Genomic DNA, 16,168 nt, shown 5'->3' on the forward strand with positions numbered 1-16,168 from the left:
GGTTACATAAACTTACCTCCAGACTGTATGGATATTATCAAGGAGGCCAGGAGGCCTACCACCAGGGCATGCTATGTGGCAAAGTGGAAACGATTTGTCATCTATTGTAACAATAATGACATAAATCCGCTAGATGCTTCTACTCAAAACATCATATGTTACCCCTTACATTTACACAGATGCAATCTGGCTTACAGTTCCATACGAATACATTTAGCTGCAGTGGCAGCTTATCTTCAGAACAGGCAGCACCTTTCACTCTTCAGAATGCCTGCTATTAAAGCTTTCCTAGAGGGACTCAAACGAATCATTCCTCCAAGACACCCACCTTCACCTGTCTGGAACCTCAACATGGTTCTAACCAGACTAATGGGGCCACCTTTTGAACCTCTACATTCCTGTGAGATACAATTCCTAACCTGGAAAGTGGCTTTTCTGGTGGCTATTACATCACTCAGAAGAGTTAGTGAGCTGCAAGCCCTAACTATTCAGGAGCCATTCACGCTAATAGTGTAGTGCTGCGAACTAACACTAAATTTATGCCAAAGGTGGTGTCCCAATTTCACATCAATCAAGCCATAGAACTGCCAGTATTCTTCCCTAATCCAGCTTCCGTGGCAGAAAGAGCTCTACATACCCGACGTTAAAGGAGCTCTCCTGTACTATATAGACAGAACCAAACTTTTCAGAAAGTCTAAGCAACTGTTTGTTGCCTTCTCACCACAGCACAAAGGCAACCCCATTTCCAAAGCAGGTATAGCCAGATGGATTGTTAAGTGCATACAAATCTGTTATCAAAAAGCTAAACACACATTAACAGTTCCCCCCCAAGAGCGCATTCAACACGCAAGTTAGGGGCATCCATGGTTTTCCTAGGAAACATTCCTCTAGAAGACATATGTAGAAGGCAGCCACATGGACTACCATACATACATTTACCAAACACTACTGCGTAGATGTACACTCCAAACAGCAAGCAGCTGTAGGGCAGGCTGTACTCAAAACTCTTTTTCAGACTGCTGCAGCTGGCACGGGCAACCGCCGCTAGGAGGAAACTGCTATACATTCTATGCATAAGATGTGAATTCAGCAGCCCACATGCCTCGAACGGAATATGCTACTTACCAGTATGCATCTGTTCTTGGCATGTAGGGCTGCTGATATTCACATCACCCTCCCTCCTCCCCGGTGCCTGTCGCAGCTGTAGCACTCAGTATTAATCTCTAGCATGGACATCACTTACTGTATCATACTCCATCCCTGCCACAATGGCGAAAACCAATCTGTGGATGGAGAGGATGCCCATGCGCACTGTAGTCCAAGGGAGGAGCCACCTATCTCGTGATACTTCGAAGACTCTTCCAGGACAACAATGTGCAATCATCCGGACCCAACACTAGGTGGCGATCTATGCATAAGATGTGAATATCAGCAGCCCTACATGCCAAGATCAGATGCATACTGGTAAGTAGCATATTCCTTTTATCTCTGTAAGCCTATGGGGATCCCCTGGACTGTGCACACTTTCCCTTACTTTGGTATAGTATATACCGAGCCAGCTTCCTACAGGGATCATCAAGACTACCTGTACTCAGGCCCAGCCTCGCCACATGCCTACTCTCACCTACTCAGTGCCTGGATACCCTCACGGGTGACCAGCAACGTTCTACAAATCCACTTTACATTTAACACTGTAATAACGTTTTAATGCAAGAAGAGGTCATTAAAAAGTGCCTTTGTATTGTGTTTAGCATATTTGCTACACAATGTTGAAAATGATGAAAATTGAATGTGATGTAGTCCTGCATCCAAATTACAGTGTACAACAGAGGTGGCCATATGACTGTGGCTACAAAGCAACCTGTCGCACGTAATTTTTAAACTCTGTATATAACGACAATGCGTGAATGGGCGCGGAAACTCTGTAGTCTTTTGGCAATAGAGAAACAGACTTGGGGACTGCTTGATGGTGGGGCACAACAACCTGCTGGTAAGGTACTTGCAAGGGAAGAAATCTGAATATGGATATCCCAAGTTGCTGATATCCCTAAACCTTAATTCATGATTGAAAAATTATAGTACCATCTATTGCTGACTAATAAAGTGACATTTTAAGCGCTGGACATGGAGTCCTCTACTCAAACACTGACATACATTAAATGTTTGTTGGGGGGTAAGTATGGGGTGGAAGGCAGCTGGAGTTATTGTTGTGTTTCCATGAGGAGATGTAAGAAAATTTGTACTGTGCATTTTTAACAGTTTGAAAACTAATAAAAAAATGTTGAACATTAAAGTTCCTACTGTGAAACAAACTGCTTTGGCTGGATTGGTGTAAATGAAGAATGACCTATTGTATATGGGGTCTTTGCATATGATGACCTGCCAACAAAGATTTTGAGCAGACGTTCTTCCTTAAATTGAACATTTTAATTCCTACCTATTTCTGTCAACAACTCTTAAGCTATGTGAATGTCCTGGGTTTCTTCTTCCTTCCTACTGGTGATGCTGTTTTTCATGTTTATGATGACCTTTTCAGAAGTTAAAAGGAAAAACAATATCCCAACAGGTATGAATAGAAAGACAATTTATATTGCATGCACAAGGCATTACAACGGTCAGGGAAAAGAGACACTTATTCACAGGAGTTCACTGTTTGCTTCCGGCTGTGACTCAGACGCTACCTGTTGGCCCCCGGACCCTTGGCTGGTTGTGACGCGTATTCACTACGTGAACAGCTCCTGTAATCGAACAGGTCTCTCGGTCTACTCGACATTACGGTTCACGAAGCTTCTCTCCCGTGACCGCCCTACAAGATTAAGTACTTAGAGTTGAAGTTTTCGCCGTGCCAGATCCTCGGATGAGGACTCGAGCACTTTCTGCCTACAGCACCTCAAACGAGACAACCCAGTCCTGATGATGGTCTGCATTCACTAAGGACAGAAACGCCGTCGACTCCACAGCGCAATTTATAGGCGCATTCTGCTATGACTCTAACCAAAATTGCGAATTATATTACATAAAGTCATTGACTGTTGGTCACTTGTTGAGCTAGTCACTGTGTATATATTTCACTTTGCTCACCTTGCACCGTTTATCGCTGTTCACCTAGTCCACTTGCGTCGCCACTTATCACTTGTATATATTGAGCACCTAGTTTTATCGGTTGTCATTTGAATTGTCCATTTATGTGCTGTAAATATTCTCTGTGGCATGAATTTGTCTTGATATGAATTGAATATTAAGAGACTAAAGATCATTTTTGTACTTTGAACTCCTGTGAATAAGTGTCTCCTTTCCCTGACCGTTGTAATGCCTTGTGCATGCAATATAAATTGTCTTTCTATTCATACCTGTTGGATATTGTTTTTCCTTTAAACTTCTGAACCCCAATCCCGATTGGTTTATGGGTCACACTCCTGTTCTTTTTTTACAAAACTTTTCAGAAGTTAGGCAGCTGTCACAGGGCGTAGAGCATCAGCTTTTTTTATTTTCTAGAATAGAGTACACCAGGGAGATGATGTTGCAACTTATTTGCTGCCGGTCTGTATTGTGGTTAAATGTATTGGCTTTGCCCGGTGCACATTTCTGATGCTGATCACTCTCCTTGTAAGGGGTATCTTCCTGCACTTGACATAGTCATAATTATCTATGCTTCGATTCTCTCCTCATGTTTACTTTATTTTGCTTTTGAAGGCGTCTGACCTTAGAAGATTTGGAGGATTCATGGGACCGAGGTATCCCCCGCATCAATACACTGTTCCAAAAGGACCGCCACACCTTGGCATACGACAAGGGCTGGAGAGTTCGCACGGACTTCAAACAGTATCAGGTACCAGAAATAGGAATCAAAGCACTATTTTGCAAGAGAACCTTGAGTTTATGATTATACGTGGACTTGTGGCCCTTTTCCCTTTTGGTTACTGCCTGGGCGATTGGGGAGTTTCTCAGCATTAACTGCTGTCTTTGTTGCATCTCCAATGTGGGATGGAGTTTAATGTTCTTTGGCAGAACTTTTGATTGCAACACTGTACTTTTAAAATTGGTAGCCCCTTCATGTCATTCAGGGTATCACGTTTTGAGTGTGAGTGATGCCATTAAAGTTCCATAATTTATAAATGCCACTCACTTAATCTTCTTGGATTGCCATCACAGGCAGATGTCTAGACAATTGGTATTCTCAAACTCTAAAGTTGTTCTTTACAATTTTCAGTTGCAACGTTCTTTCAGAAATAATTATTCATAGGTCAGTAAATGTAAATTGCCTGTGTTTGACACATGCATTTAGCTTATGTCTAAAATGAAGCCAACAATAATTGCAGTACTAACAAAAAAACACCCCAAGTAAGGTTGTGTTTCATGGTGGCATAAGAAATTCTTTCGTATTTTTTTGAAGTAGTTGTTTGGAATGCCAAAGGGCTAGGGAGTACTCAAATTTCATTTCACACTTTTGCTGTATAAGAGCCTCAGCATTATGGTGGATGTAAACTTTCTTGGCCGCTCTCCATCCACACCTTTAAATTCCATGAGCAAAACTCAGAAATTCCAGCAAAGATTAGTCTTGTCACATTTCTCGATAATTCAAGGATTCCAAACATTTCTCCAAAAGCACATGCCTTTACTGATTTAAACCTTTGAATTAATGTACAGTTCAAATTGTCATCATTTTAGATATCAAAAAAAATGTTGAAAGGCCTGCCTCTAACCTATGACTGATTTAAATATTATCTATTATGGTGAACTTTATGTCCACTACAGGAATGCTATCTACTTGCTATTTGTGTGGATATTCTTATATGCATGTATATATATATATATATATATATATATATTACCCAATCAATAATTACTGAATGGAATAAATAGACTTGCGACAAAGCTTGCCAGGATGGGTTTTATAAAAGTCCCAGAAACCAAAGAGCACCTCTAAAAAGTCAGTATTACCCATAAAGCTGGATTTAGTAGTCACTGCTCAGATACTTCGCTTTCTTCTCTTATATCCATTGAAGCGACACCTGGAGCAAAAGATCTCTGCAGCCTCTTCATGTGTTGATGAGCTGAAATCTTAAAGGTACTGATGTCTGTGAAGTTGAAAGTTTACAACAGTGTTTTACTGAAATGAAACATTCTAGAATACTACATGAATAGGCAGGTGTTTGGAATACAGATGAATCAAAAAAGAGAATTGCAGGTAATTTACTTTTCTCCCCGGCTTATCTTCAGACTTGCTTGAGTGAACTTTGTTCTGGTTGATGCTAAAAATGACCAGGCTTGCAGTATTTTTTAAAACTTAGTAACCGGTCCATAGGGTTAGTGGTTCGTTGTCCAAGCTCTTACTGAGCAAACTTTGCTATTCTGAACTGGTTGAACAACTTAAGCCCAGCCTTCAGTTCTCACTGACCAAAACAAATAAAATCTGTCTGCTTCCACAGTCTATCATGATTCACATAAAAGTTGAAGGAATCTGTTCAAAACGTTAGCACTAAACATACATGTAGCTGTTCGGGCCATGTGTGGCTGTAGATACACATGTTGTGCATACTGCCATCTAGTGTTGGTCCTTGATGTTTGCCAACTTGTTTTTTCTTCAAAAAAGTGTGAATCACAAGACTTATTGTGACACTATCCTTGTTTTACACTGCACCATCACACCGTCTCCACCTCAGATTGGTTTCTTCTGCCTCTGGGCTCGGACATTTTGGATTGCTGCGATTGTGTTAACACTCCAGTTCGTTTTGGGTCTGGCAGTTTACTCTTTGACAGCAAAACAACTCTACCGCAACAAGGACCAATCTGTTCTCAAAGATAGGACTTTGCATCGAACAGTTGCCGACCGGTGTACTTTGACACACGACAGCATAGAGCCACCCTTCACGACCAGGCTCGAGTCATCGTAGACTCCTTGGAAAATAAATTTAGGACAAATGTCTGGAACATACACCTTACTTTTATGCCCTAGCTGTATCGCAGAATACCCCTTGAGCGACCATCACAAGGGCTGTAACCTCTGCCTCTCACAAGAACACATGGAGACTTCTTACGAAGCCTGCCCTATATTCTGCGCCAAGAAAGCATTAAGGTATCTGAGAGAACGGAGATGGACCCATCACCACATGCAAAGACAATGCATCATGGGTAGCTCCTGACTTTTTCGTATCTCAAAATATGCTCGATGCTGAGGAAGCAGGGCCCTCGGGCACTCCGGCGGGGCAAGCAGAAGAAAACCCATAGGCCATCTTCTTGAAGGCCTGTGACATCGAGCAGGAGGTAGAGTTCCTTGAACCAGCGGAACAGCACACACCAGCCTTTGAACCGAACACCAAGCTGACACCGCATGCCTCTATACATCCCCAAGTTTTCTAGCCACAAAACGCCGATCAACCGAGGCACAGCATCACTCCAGAGTCTATACAGAAACAACATAAACCTTCATGCTCCGTACCTCCAGCCAAGATGCCCTGGACTCAAGAGACTGGGTCGACACCTACAAAGACCCCATCCAAAGGCACTGAACCGGAGTTTGTTTAGAGGTCCCCGAGGTTTGAAGAACTGCACTTGGACCTGGGATAGAAGAAATAGGACTAGACCCTTCCAGACTCCCTAGTCCCAAAAGGGTCAGGGATTCAGCCACGAGCCCAGCACCGTTACCCACACCACCTTCATCAACCCAATTACCCATAGGACATTGACTCAGGGCCAGGCAGTACTCACAGGACTCTAGTTACAAGTCCTACAGGGCCCGGGCGGGACTGAGCTGGGACTATTATGTGGTAGATCCCAATGGTGATTTTGATCTTGTGCCATACCCCCCCACACCCCTTTCTCCTCCATAATACTGCATACCACACTGTGATAAGTAGGGCTGCACAGCATCAAGTCAAACTTCACACCATACAGGAGGATGTCTACTTCCTAATCAAGACCCTGTCCATGCTGAAGGGAATGCTCATGTTTCCGACCTACAACTTGATGGAGCTGGTAAAGGCCAGAGTGGTCACCCTCCAAGTAGAGAAGAGGGTGTGAGCTTGCCACTAACGATTAAGCTTATGTGGATAGACTGTACCAGGCTCCCTAGTTGTTCACACCACTCGTTAAAAGACCATATGTGCAAGCCACAAGAGATGCCTGTTTTGTCTGATAAGGAGTCCAAGTGAATTAATGCCACTGGAAAGCAAGTGGAGCTTGTGGAAGTCCTCTGATACGATGTACCAGCTAGTCAGCCCCGTGACACAACACCTTCCTTAAAGAGGCTAAACTGGGCTATCAAAAAGCCTGAGCATGTATTGAGAGCCTGCTAAGATGCTGAATCTAAAGTTATTCTTAGGAAAGGATTATAAAAAGTTAGTTCAAGCTACTAAAATGGAGTGATCTGCAAAAGGATTTTAAGGAAACTTGAAAAAGTGCAATACATTGAAGGAGGTATTTTCTTTTGTCAAGTTGTTGGCTACTCCTCCATGTACAAGGTACACCATAGAGCAGTGTTTCCCAAAACTTTTAGAACAAGAACCCACTTTTTAGAATGACAGAGTTTTGCGACTTACCTACCACTAATAGACATGAGGTGGGGCAACTTTTTTTTTGTAATGTAACTAAAGCATTATAATTTACGAACAACACATTTTCCATCAGAATGGTGAATATTTATCATCTGTGCATCTTGATTTATCTTAATCCTATTAAAATCTTTTTTCCCATCAAATGAAAGATTTACAAATAATATGCTTCATTTTTACTTTCTCGCTTGCTAAACACATACAATTCATTTACAGGCATTTACATTTTCCTTTGTGTTGCACAAAAATACGTCTTTCAGCCTTTCTTACACTCCCTATACTCCAGCACATTTCAGATAGAGTAAGAAGACCGCAATCCTCATGTTAAAAGAATAAGCATCAATGTGTCAGAAGATATAGCCTGACATTTGATCTCTGTGTTTGAAGCACTGGCCAATGTTACAAGATAAACCCAGAATTTGAAGGCATCCTTTATTTATTGCTCTGACTTTCGTGACCCACAGTCTGTATAATGCTGCCGTGGAGCAATCCCAATCGCTTTGTAATAATCTTTTCACCTTTTTTCATGAGAAGACCCAAATATCACTTCTTGCCTTACTACCCCTTTTACCAGTTCTAACTAGGACACCGGGGTATCGCCTATCGGTAATCTGACCTCTTTGTCTAATTTTCAGCTCCTTTCTTCAGTGAAACTAACTAACCTTGTTAGAAGTACAGATTGTGGTTCTTTGTTTCATACTGTTCCCCTGGCATTTAGAAATTGGCTTCTGGTTTTCTTTTTCTATCCTTGTTGGTGGTCTGCAATTTATCAGTCATGCTGGAGACAGTTCACACATGCAAGGAAGCTGTGGTGATGCTCTTGTGTTTTGACCTAACGACTATCTGCCTATCCCTGTTGCCTTTTTCAATGAAAATTCTGGAGAAATCTCTAACCCACTGCCCTCCTTTCTCGGGAATCATAAGCTGTTGAACTCTGCTCAATTGGGGTTTCCCCCCAGGCAGTGTAACAAGAAAGCATTGGTACTAGTTCCTCTGTATTGGTTTTGTTAGACTTTTCTGCTCTAATTGAAATGGTCTTCCATGACTGCGTTATCGTGAGGTGACTAGAAGTGGGGATCACTGGGCCTGCTGTAAATTGGATTCATTCCCATAAGACAGGGACAGGCCCTGTTCAGGAGATTGAAGGCCGGGTAAGCATAACTGTTCATAGCACAAAGTTCCCTCATTCACCCCAAAGGACCATTTACTTCATGAATATAGTGACATGCGCACTTATGTATAGGTGGGTAAAACAGGTATTTAATACTGATGCATGAGATCGATAGTGTGCTTTTGCTCTTCTCGCTCTTGTGATGTAGACTGAAAGGTTTTGTGGTGGATTATGTCACTTATGGTGGAGTCACCAGCTGCTCTTGAATGTAAACGGGAGGATCGTGAGGTAAGTAATAAACCTTGAGTAAATTTGTTATTTGAAATGTATTGTATCAACCACATAATTGTTGCACTACCAAGTAATGTTTTCCCTTGAACCCAAAAAAACCCGTAATGAACACAAACTATGTGCTAGCACCTTCTGTTTTAAAAATATAATCCTAAACATATATTTAACTTTTAACTACCTGCTCCAGATTTTACTATCATTGCACAACATGTTGTTTTAAGTATAAGCGTTTGCTTATTTTCAACCTGTTGAGCACCACACAGAACATTCACTCTATACTCTTAGATATGTCATGTCTTCCTCTCCCAGCAAAACTCTAGGCATCCAGTAAGATGAAAATCTACTATAAAAAAACATGGAAGTGTAAATGCAAGAGAAATGATTTAAACTGTTCTTGAATCAGGATTGGACTGAGGTTCTGGGGCTGAGTTGGTTTCAGCCATTCTCTCTCTCACCAAAGGGCCAGTCAAAGACTGGACATGCTAATCAAAGATGCAGTCCAGGAAGGCCTTATCAAACTGTAATTAAATATTTGTGTGGCAAGCGTGAGGCTCTGCTTTGCTTCTATGATGCATTTGATACATAACAAAGTACTTTTAATTTTAAAGGTACTGAAACAGAATCCTTTTTGGTGGACTCACCAGCGCCATGATGGAAAGCTCTGGAACCTGAACAACTATCGTACAGATATGATCCAGGCGTTGGGTGGAGTGGAGGGAATCTTGGAACACACATTGTTCAAGGGCACCTACTTCCCAACATGGGAAGGTCTCTTTTGGTAAGGAGTAATTTTGATTGTTTCTAGTCAAATTAATGTTGATTAGCTGCACATAATGTCAATCCATTGTTGATCTTGGAGCTTTTTTTGTGGGTGCATAGAGTTGGTTTTTTTTCTACTGATTATTCCCCCCCTCCGTCCCCCTTTTTTCTGTTCCCTTTTATAGGGAGAAGGCCAGTGGGTTTGAGGAATCAATGAAATGGAAAAAGCTGACTAATGCCCAGAGGTCTGGTCTGAACCAGATTCCAAACAGAAGATTCACTCTCTGGTGGTCACCCACCATCAACCGAGCCAACGTAAGTGATTTCCGAGTCTTCTCACCTTGGGTCTTGCTGCTGTAATACAAGGAGAGAGTGAGAGAATGGGATGAAGAAGTGTAAAATGCAATGGGAGCTGTCCCCAATATAACTCTTGTGTGCCAACTGTGTGCCTTTGTCTCTCTGCTGTGCCTGCAAGTGTATTTCCCTAATAATCTTTTTGTCAGCTCCATTGTAGATAAGTGGGCGACTCCCTCCTTGCACTTTGTATGCTGTGTCATTTTGCTGGGCTAGATCTATGGCCCTGTGTTGATACTTATCACAAACATTGTGGGTTTTTTCTCCTGCAGGTATATGTTGGTTTCCAAGTGCAACTCGATCTGACTGGTATTTTCATGCATGGAAAGATTCCAACCCTGAAGATTTCCCTAATTCAGATCTTCAGAGCTCACTTGTGGCAGAAGATTCACGAGAGCATTGTCATGGACTTGTGCCAGGTGAGTGACCTCATTGTGGGGGGAAGGTAAGGGGTGTGAGGAAAGCTAGAATTGTGATGGGGGTAACTCCCATCGCTAGAGGATAGGAACAGTGATGCACCACTGTAAGAGTTTCACAAGTCCCCTCCTGCTCCGTGAGATCACCGATAGTAAGGCCATTAAGGCCAGTTCAGATTCCTGACACATGTAAAGGCTGTTGACCTCATGGGCTGCTTTGGGGATAGACCCTTGTATACATATTGTGTACAGCTGAAAGAATGTGGATTTTTCTTTTGTGCTAAGCTGAAAATGCATCTTTGTAAAATCGATAATTTACAAGGGTATTGCAGTTGTGGTTGCCCACTTTCATGGTTGTGCAGGGAATGGTGTCGTGTGAAAGAATGCATCTTTTGTAAACACTGAAGAGTGTTCATTTCAGAGAATATGAACGTGAAACAAAACACAAAGGGATGAGACAATACGATTTAAGAACCCTCACTCACCAACCTAGTGGTGACATGCTTCATCACTGGGTTCCCACTGGAAAGACCTAATGTCTTTCCAGTGTGCTTCAACGCCTGCTTACAGCGGAGCTGGTTCTTGTGTGTGTTGAGGGTGTATTCCGGCCAAATTAAGCTAGGTGAGTGCAAAAGAAGGTTAAAAAGCGCAAATTCGTGACTTTCAACAACTTTATTAATAGTCCGGTTTGCACTGGTTAAAAACAGATTTAAATGGACCCATAGGATTGATCTCAATTATTAAAGACCCCTAGTCCATAGTGAGAAAAGATTGGTCGACATGTTTCTGCTTTTTTGGAGCCCAAGTCGCTCAGCTTTCATCAGGACCATATAATGTAATCCTCCGGTGGTGTACACACACTAAGGTGCACCCTGCCGTGAGGAGTTCGCGTGAAAAGAAAAAATAAAAAAAATGTTGTTCTCTTTTTTTGTTTAGTATATATTATACTTACGGCTTTAAGCCGTTCGAGACAACTACAGCAATTCTGCTGGAGACAGGTGCCTGTAGGAAGAAACGTTTCCATAGTTAAAATGAAACAATCTCAACTTATATGGTACAGTACCACATAATACCACTCAATCCCTTCACCCATTTGAAAAACACCTATGTGGTGAATTAATCAATAGGATAGCTAATCGGTGTTCCCAATGTCGCGAATGACACAAGCTAACATTACAAACTGCTCGGCATTCTGTGAATTAATAAATTATGTACTGCCTCCAAGATCATGTGGCTAGACATAATACCCAACTGCTATCAAATTTAACAGCGTGGAAATATTTAAGTAGAAAAACAACAAGCTAAAATTGCACTTTAAGTAATATTCACGAAAAAAGGAGTCTCAAAACGGCTCCATAGATAAGGACAGGGTCGAACAAATGGAAGACAGCAAGGTCTCTGTCTAAACTCACGGGAGGAGTGTCAGTGCATGTCCTCATGGGCGAACGCGGTGAGGGGTTATCTTCACGCCGCATATCTATATAAAAACAGCCAAAGGACAACTAACTTAGAATAAAATATTCACCAACTACACTATTCTGAGAGAGGATCCCACCGAAAGTCTCCGTGATGAGATTTTAGAATTGGTTTCCACAGCAGAATCAGATGGGTGGCTATCAAAACGAGAAGCCGATTTCCTGGCTTCATCAGCTGGCAGAGTACCATATTTCTATATTCTGCCAAAAACCCACAAGAACATCTTGCCTCCACCTGGGCGCCCGATCGTCTCCGGGATCGGTTCATTATTAGAACCCCTCTCGCAATATTGCGATTTTGTTTCTAAAGCCATTGATACAATCGACTGAGACCTACATTAAGGACACCAAAAGCCTTCTAGCCATGTTAAAAACCATTGAGATACCTGATGAACCTATACTTCTAGTCACCTTGGATATCGAGAGCCTTTATACCTGCATACCGCAGGATGATACCATCAAGGTAGTGGGCGATGCTCTCGACCAAGCTCCGTGGGCTTTCAAAGTACCGAGAGGCTTCGTGGTAGACTGTGCAGCACTAGCCCTGAAAAGGAATTATTTTGAGTATGAGAACCAAATATTCCTTCAAACAACAGGGACTTCCATGGGCAGTACCTTTGCCCCTTTGGTAGCGGGATTGTACGTTTACAGCTTTGAAAGAAAACACATCCTGGCCCCCACCAACCCTTTTGCTACCAATATCGTCCTGTGGCAACGCTACATCGACGATGTTTTGTTGTTATGGAAAGGAGATAAAGCGTCCCTACCTCCTTTCTTCAATTGGTTGAATACGTGTGATCCTCATCTGAGGTTCACACATGAATATGCCAGAGAAAGTATCACCTTCCTGGATGTCAGGATTGATAAAAAGGAACATTTTCTACACACCCAAACGTACTACAAACCAACTTCGAAAAACAATCTGTTACTGTTCAGTAGCTTTCATCCTCGCCCGTTAAGTGAGAATCTCCCTTACGGACAATACCTCCGCATAAGACGCAACTGCAGTGAGCTGAATAATTTTAAAAAACAAGCAGATGAGCTGACGGCAAAGTTGGAGGAGCGCGGCTACCCGAAGAGAATACTTCACAAAAGCCGCAAGAGGGCACTCAATCAGAACAGAGATGCCCTTCTGGACACATATCCTAAAGACATCCAAGATGAGGTCCCTTTGACCTGCGTGACCACGTATAACAGTCTGTCTAACGTGGTTAGTCGCAGCATCCAAAAGAACTGGAAGATTGTGACGAGCAACCAACTGAGCTGGGAGAAGCCTCTCTTTTCCTATAAGAGAGCGACTAGTTTAAAAGACTCTCTAGTCCACACTCGCCCAGTGATGTAGCAGAAAAGCCAGGATCCCACAGTACTATCCGTCTGGAGACTACCACCAGTGACGGGACATTTTCCATGTGGCGATTGCAGCATTTGCCATTTAACCACCCACACTAAATTTCTAAACTTGGAACCTGGAAAGCAATGGGAACAACGGAGTCATACCAACTGTAATACTTGTAACGTTATGTACTTGATCACCTGTACCTGCGGTCTCAATTACGTTGGTATGACCACAAGGCGTGTCAAACTTAGGATTTGTGAACATCGAAGCAGCATTCGATGCAAAAGGAATGCCACCAAGCTGACCAATCACTTCATCGAAAAAAATCATACGCCAAACGACATGCGTTGGACCATCGTGGAACAGGTATCTGGTGATGAAAAGACTCTGTTTGAGAAAGAGCAGCGATGGATTTATCGTCTGTCAAGCCATCGTACAGGCCTTAACGACGATATCGTCTGGGGATCGGTACTACGACGTTAAAACAGCTTGAATTACCGTCCATCAAAATGAAATAATTTGGCCTTTACACTGAGTAGATTCTTACCATGGGTAGGATCATTTTACCTTGAAGTGTATCACAGTACCTCCCCTTTAGCCCCTCCTTTATGAGGCATTATGGTGTCACATCCACATCCACTCTAAAAGAGCTATTTATATAAAAATTTTCTTTTGCAAAGAATCCCATTTTTAATAAGGCATTCACCGAAGTAATGGCTGGGTGAATTTAGACACATCAGGTCATGGACATAATCAGTGCCAGCATTGTGTATACATAGTTCCTAGGGGGGCACCTCCCGGCTTCCACCCCCTTGTTTTCTCATATAATGTTTCTTTGTCACTATAAAGGATAAAGATTTCCATGTAACACAAGAGAAATATCTAGTTTGCACACGTTACTGCGTGGAGCAGCGCCAGGGGATTATGGCATTTACCAATGAAAATCCCTATGGTTGCTAAGATCCCGCGAAAACTTGTCAGATTTTTATGTCAACACATCAAGTCAGAACAAAAATAGAGCGTGCCCTTTAACATCGCGGGACGATACCACGTTCGGCGTGATCACATGATGCGGTCACGTGCTTGTGCGGAAGTATGATTACAAGCAGCGCCGTCATTTCGGCGTTTATACCGGGCCGCGGAGGTGTTTGAATAGGTATTCGGCGGGGAGTCGCCTGCGAAAATGTAAGTGCGAACCCCCATATGAGATCTTATGACCTAGCGCTTCACTGCGATTTCGGCTCTTGCTCTAAGACGCGAATATTTTATTCTAAGTTAGTTGTCCTTTGACTGTTTTTATATAGATATGCGGCATGAAGATAACCCCTCACCGCGTTCGCCCATGAGGACATGCACTGACACTCCTCCCGTGAGTTTAGACAGAGACCTTGCTGTCTTCCATTTGTTCGACCCTGTCCTTACCTATGGAGCCGTTTTGAGACTCCTTTTTTCGTGAATATTACTTAAAGTGCAATTTTAGCTTGTTGTTTTTCTACTTAAATATTTCCACGCTGTTAAATTTGATAGCAGTTGGGTATTATGTCTAGCCACATGATCTTGGAGGCAGTACATAATTTATTAATTCACAGAATGCCGAGCAGTTTGTAATGTTAACTTGTGTCATTCGCGACATTGGGAACACCGATTAGCTATCCTATTGATTAATTCACCACGTAGGTGTTTTTCAAATGGGTGAAGGGATTGAGTGGTATTATGTGGTACTGTACCATATAAGTTGAGATTGTTTCATTTTAACTATGGAAACGTTTCTTCCTACAGGCACCTGTCTCCAGCAGAATTGCTGTAGTTGTCTCGAACGGCTTAAAGCCGTAAGTATAATATATACTAAACAAAAAAAGAGAACACATTTTTTTTTCTTTTTTCTTTTCACACGAACTCCTCACGGCAGGGTGCACCTTAGTGTGTGTACACCACCGGAGGATTACATTATATGGTCCTGATGAAAGCTGAGCGACTTGGGCTCCAAAAAAGCAGAAACATGTCGACCAATCTTTTCTCACTATGGACTAGGGGTCTTTAATAATTGAGATCAATCCTATGGGTCCATTTAAATCTGTTTTTAACCAGTGCAAACCGGACTATTAATAAAGTTGTTGAAAGTCACGAATTTGCGCTTTTTAACCTTCTTTTGCACTCACCTAGCTTAATTTGGCCGGAATACACCCTCAACACACACAAGAACCAGCTCCGCTGTAAGCAGGCGTTGAAGCACACTGGAAAGACATTAGGTCTTTCCAGTGGGAACCCAGTGATGAAGCATGTCACCACTAGGTTGGTGAGTGAGGGTTCTTAAATCGTATTGTCTCATCCCTTTGTGTTTTGTTTTTCTTCTACCTCACATTTTATTTTGAGGTTGTCGGTTATTTCTTCACTCTTCTGTTGTTTATTACAAATAAGGTAAGGGGTGTAAGAGTGAACATTTATACCCTTTCTCTCTTGTTGTTTTCTGATGAACATTTCAGAGAATACCCTTGTCATTTAAGTGAATTTCTTGCAAGAAAGAGTATGTGATCTCTAAACATTGTAGCGGGCCACATAAGATTGGAATTCATCCTTTTCTGGTCTCGCCTGCAGGAATGTATTCCAGAGCAACACATAATCCAGTAAAATAAAACCTCTGCTTTATTTAGCAGCAGCTGGCTCTCAGGATCAATTCCTCCTCAGAATGACTCCCCAAAATAGTCATAGGAGAGGACATTCGCCCAGATTCACTCCTAGCGTGGCTGTGAACCACCTCACTCAAAAGAGGATTCTGGGGATACATGTTTTTTCTTGGAGGACTTTTTACCTCTCATGATTGCCACTCCAAAAATAGAAAGGGCACATCCTTAAACACTCCCCAAACAGGCTCATCA

General features: G+C 42.3%; 1 protein-coding gene across 2 annotated transcripts in view; it reads left to right on the top strand.

The window, feature by feature from the left end:
• Window positions 1-16,168, top strand: part of PRPF8 (pre-mRNA processing factor 8) — a 162,271-nt gene that overhangs the window by 96,359 nt on the left and 49,744 nt on the right. For both annotated transcript variants that reach the window (XM_078680163.1, XM_078680164.1), the window contains 4 exons: window positions 3,694-3,829; window positions 9,561-9,730; window positions 9,897-10,026; window positions 10,338-10,484. In XM_078680163.1, the coding sequence (XP_078536289.1) occupies window positions 3,694-3,829; window positions 9,561-9,730; window positions 9,897-10,026; window positions 10,338-10,484 (583 nt within the window). The remainder of the gene's footprint in view (window positions 1-3,693; window positions 3,830-9,560; window positions 9,731-9,896; window positions 10,027-10,337; window positions 10,485-16,168) is intronic.

This window comes from Lissotriton helveticus, chromosome 3_1 (assembly GCF_964261635.1).
Source record: "Lissotriton helveticus chromosome 3_1, aLisHel1.1, whole genome shotgun sequence".
Taxonomy (NCBI): domain Eukaryota; kingdom Metazoa; phylum Chordata; class Amphibia; order Caudata; family Salamandridae; genus Lissotriton; species Lissotriton helveticus.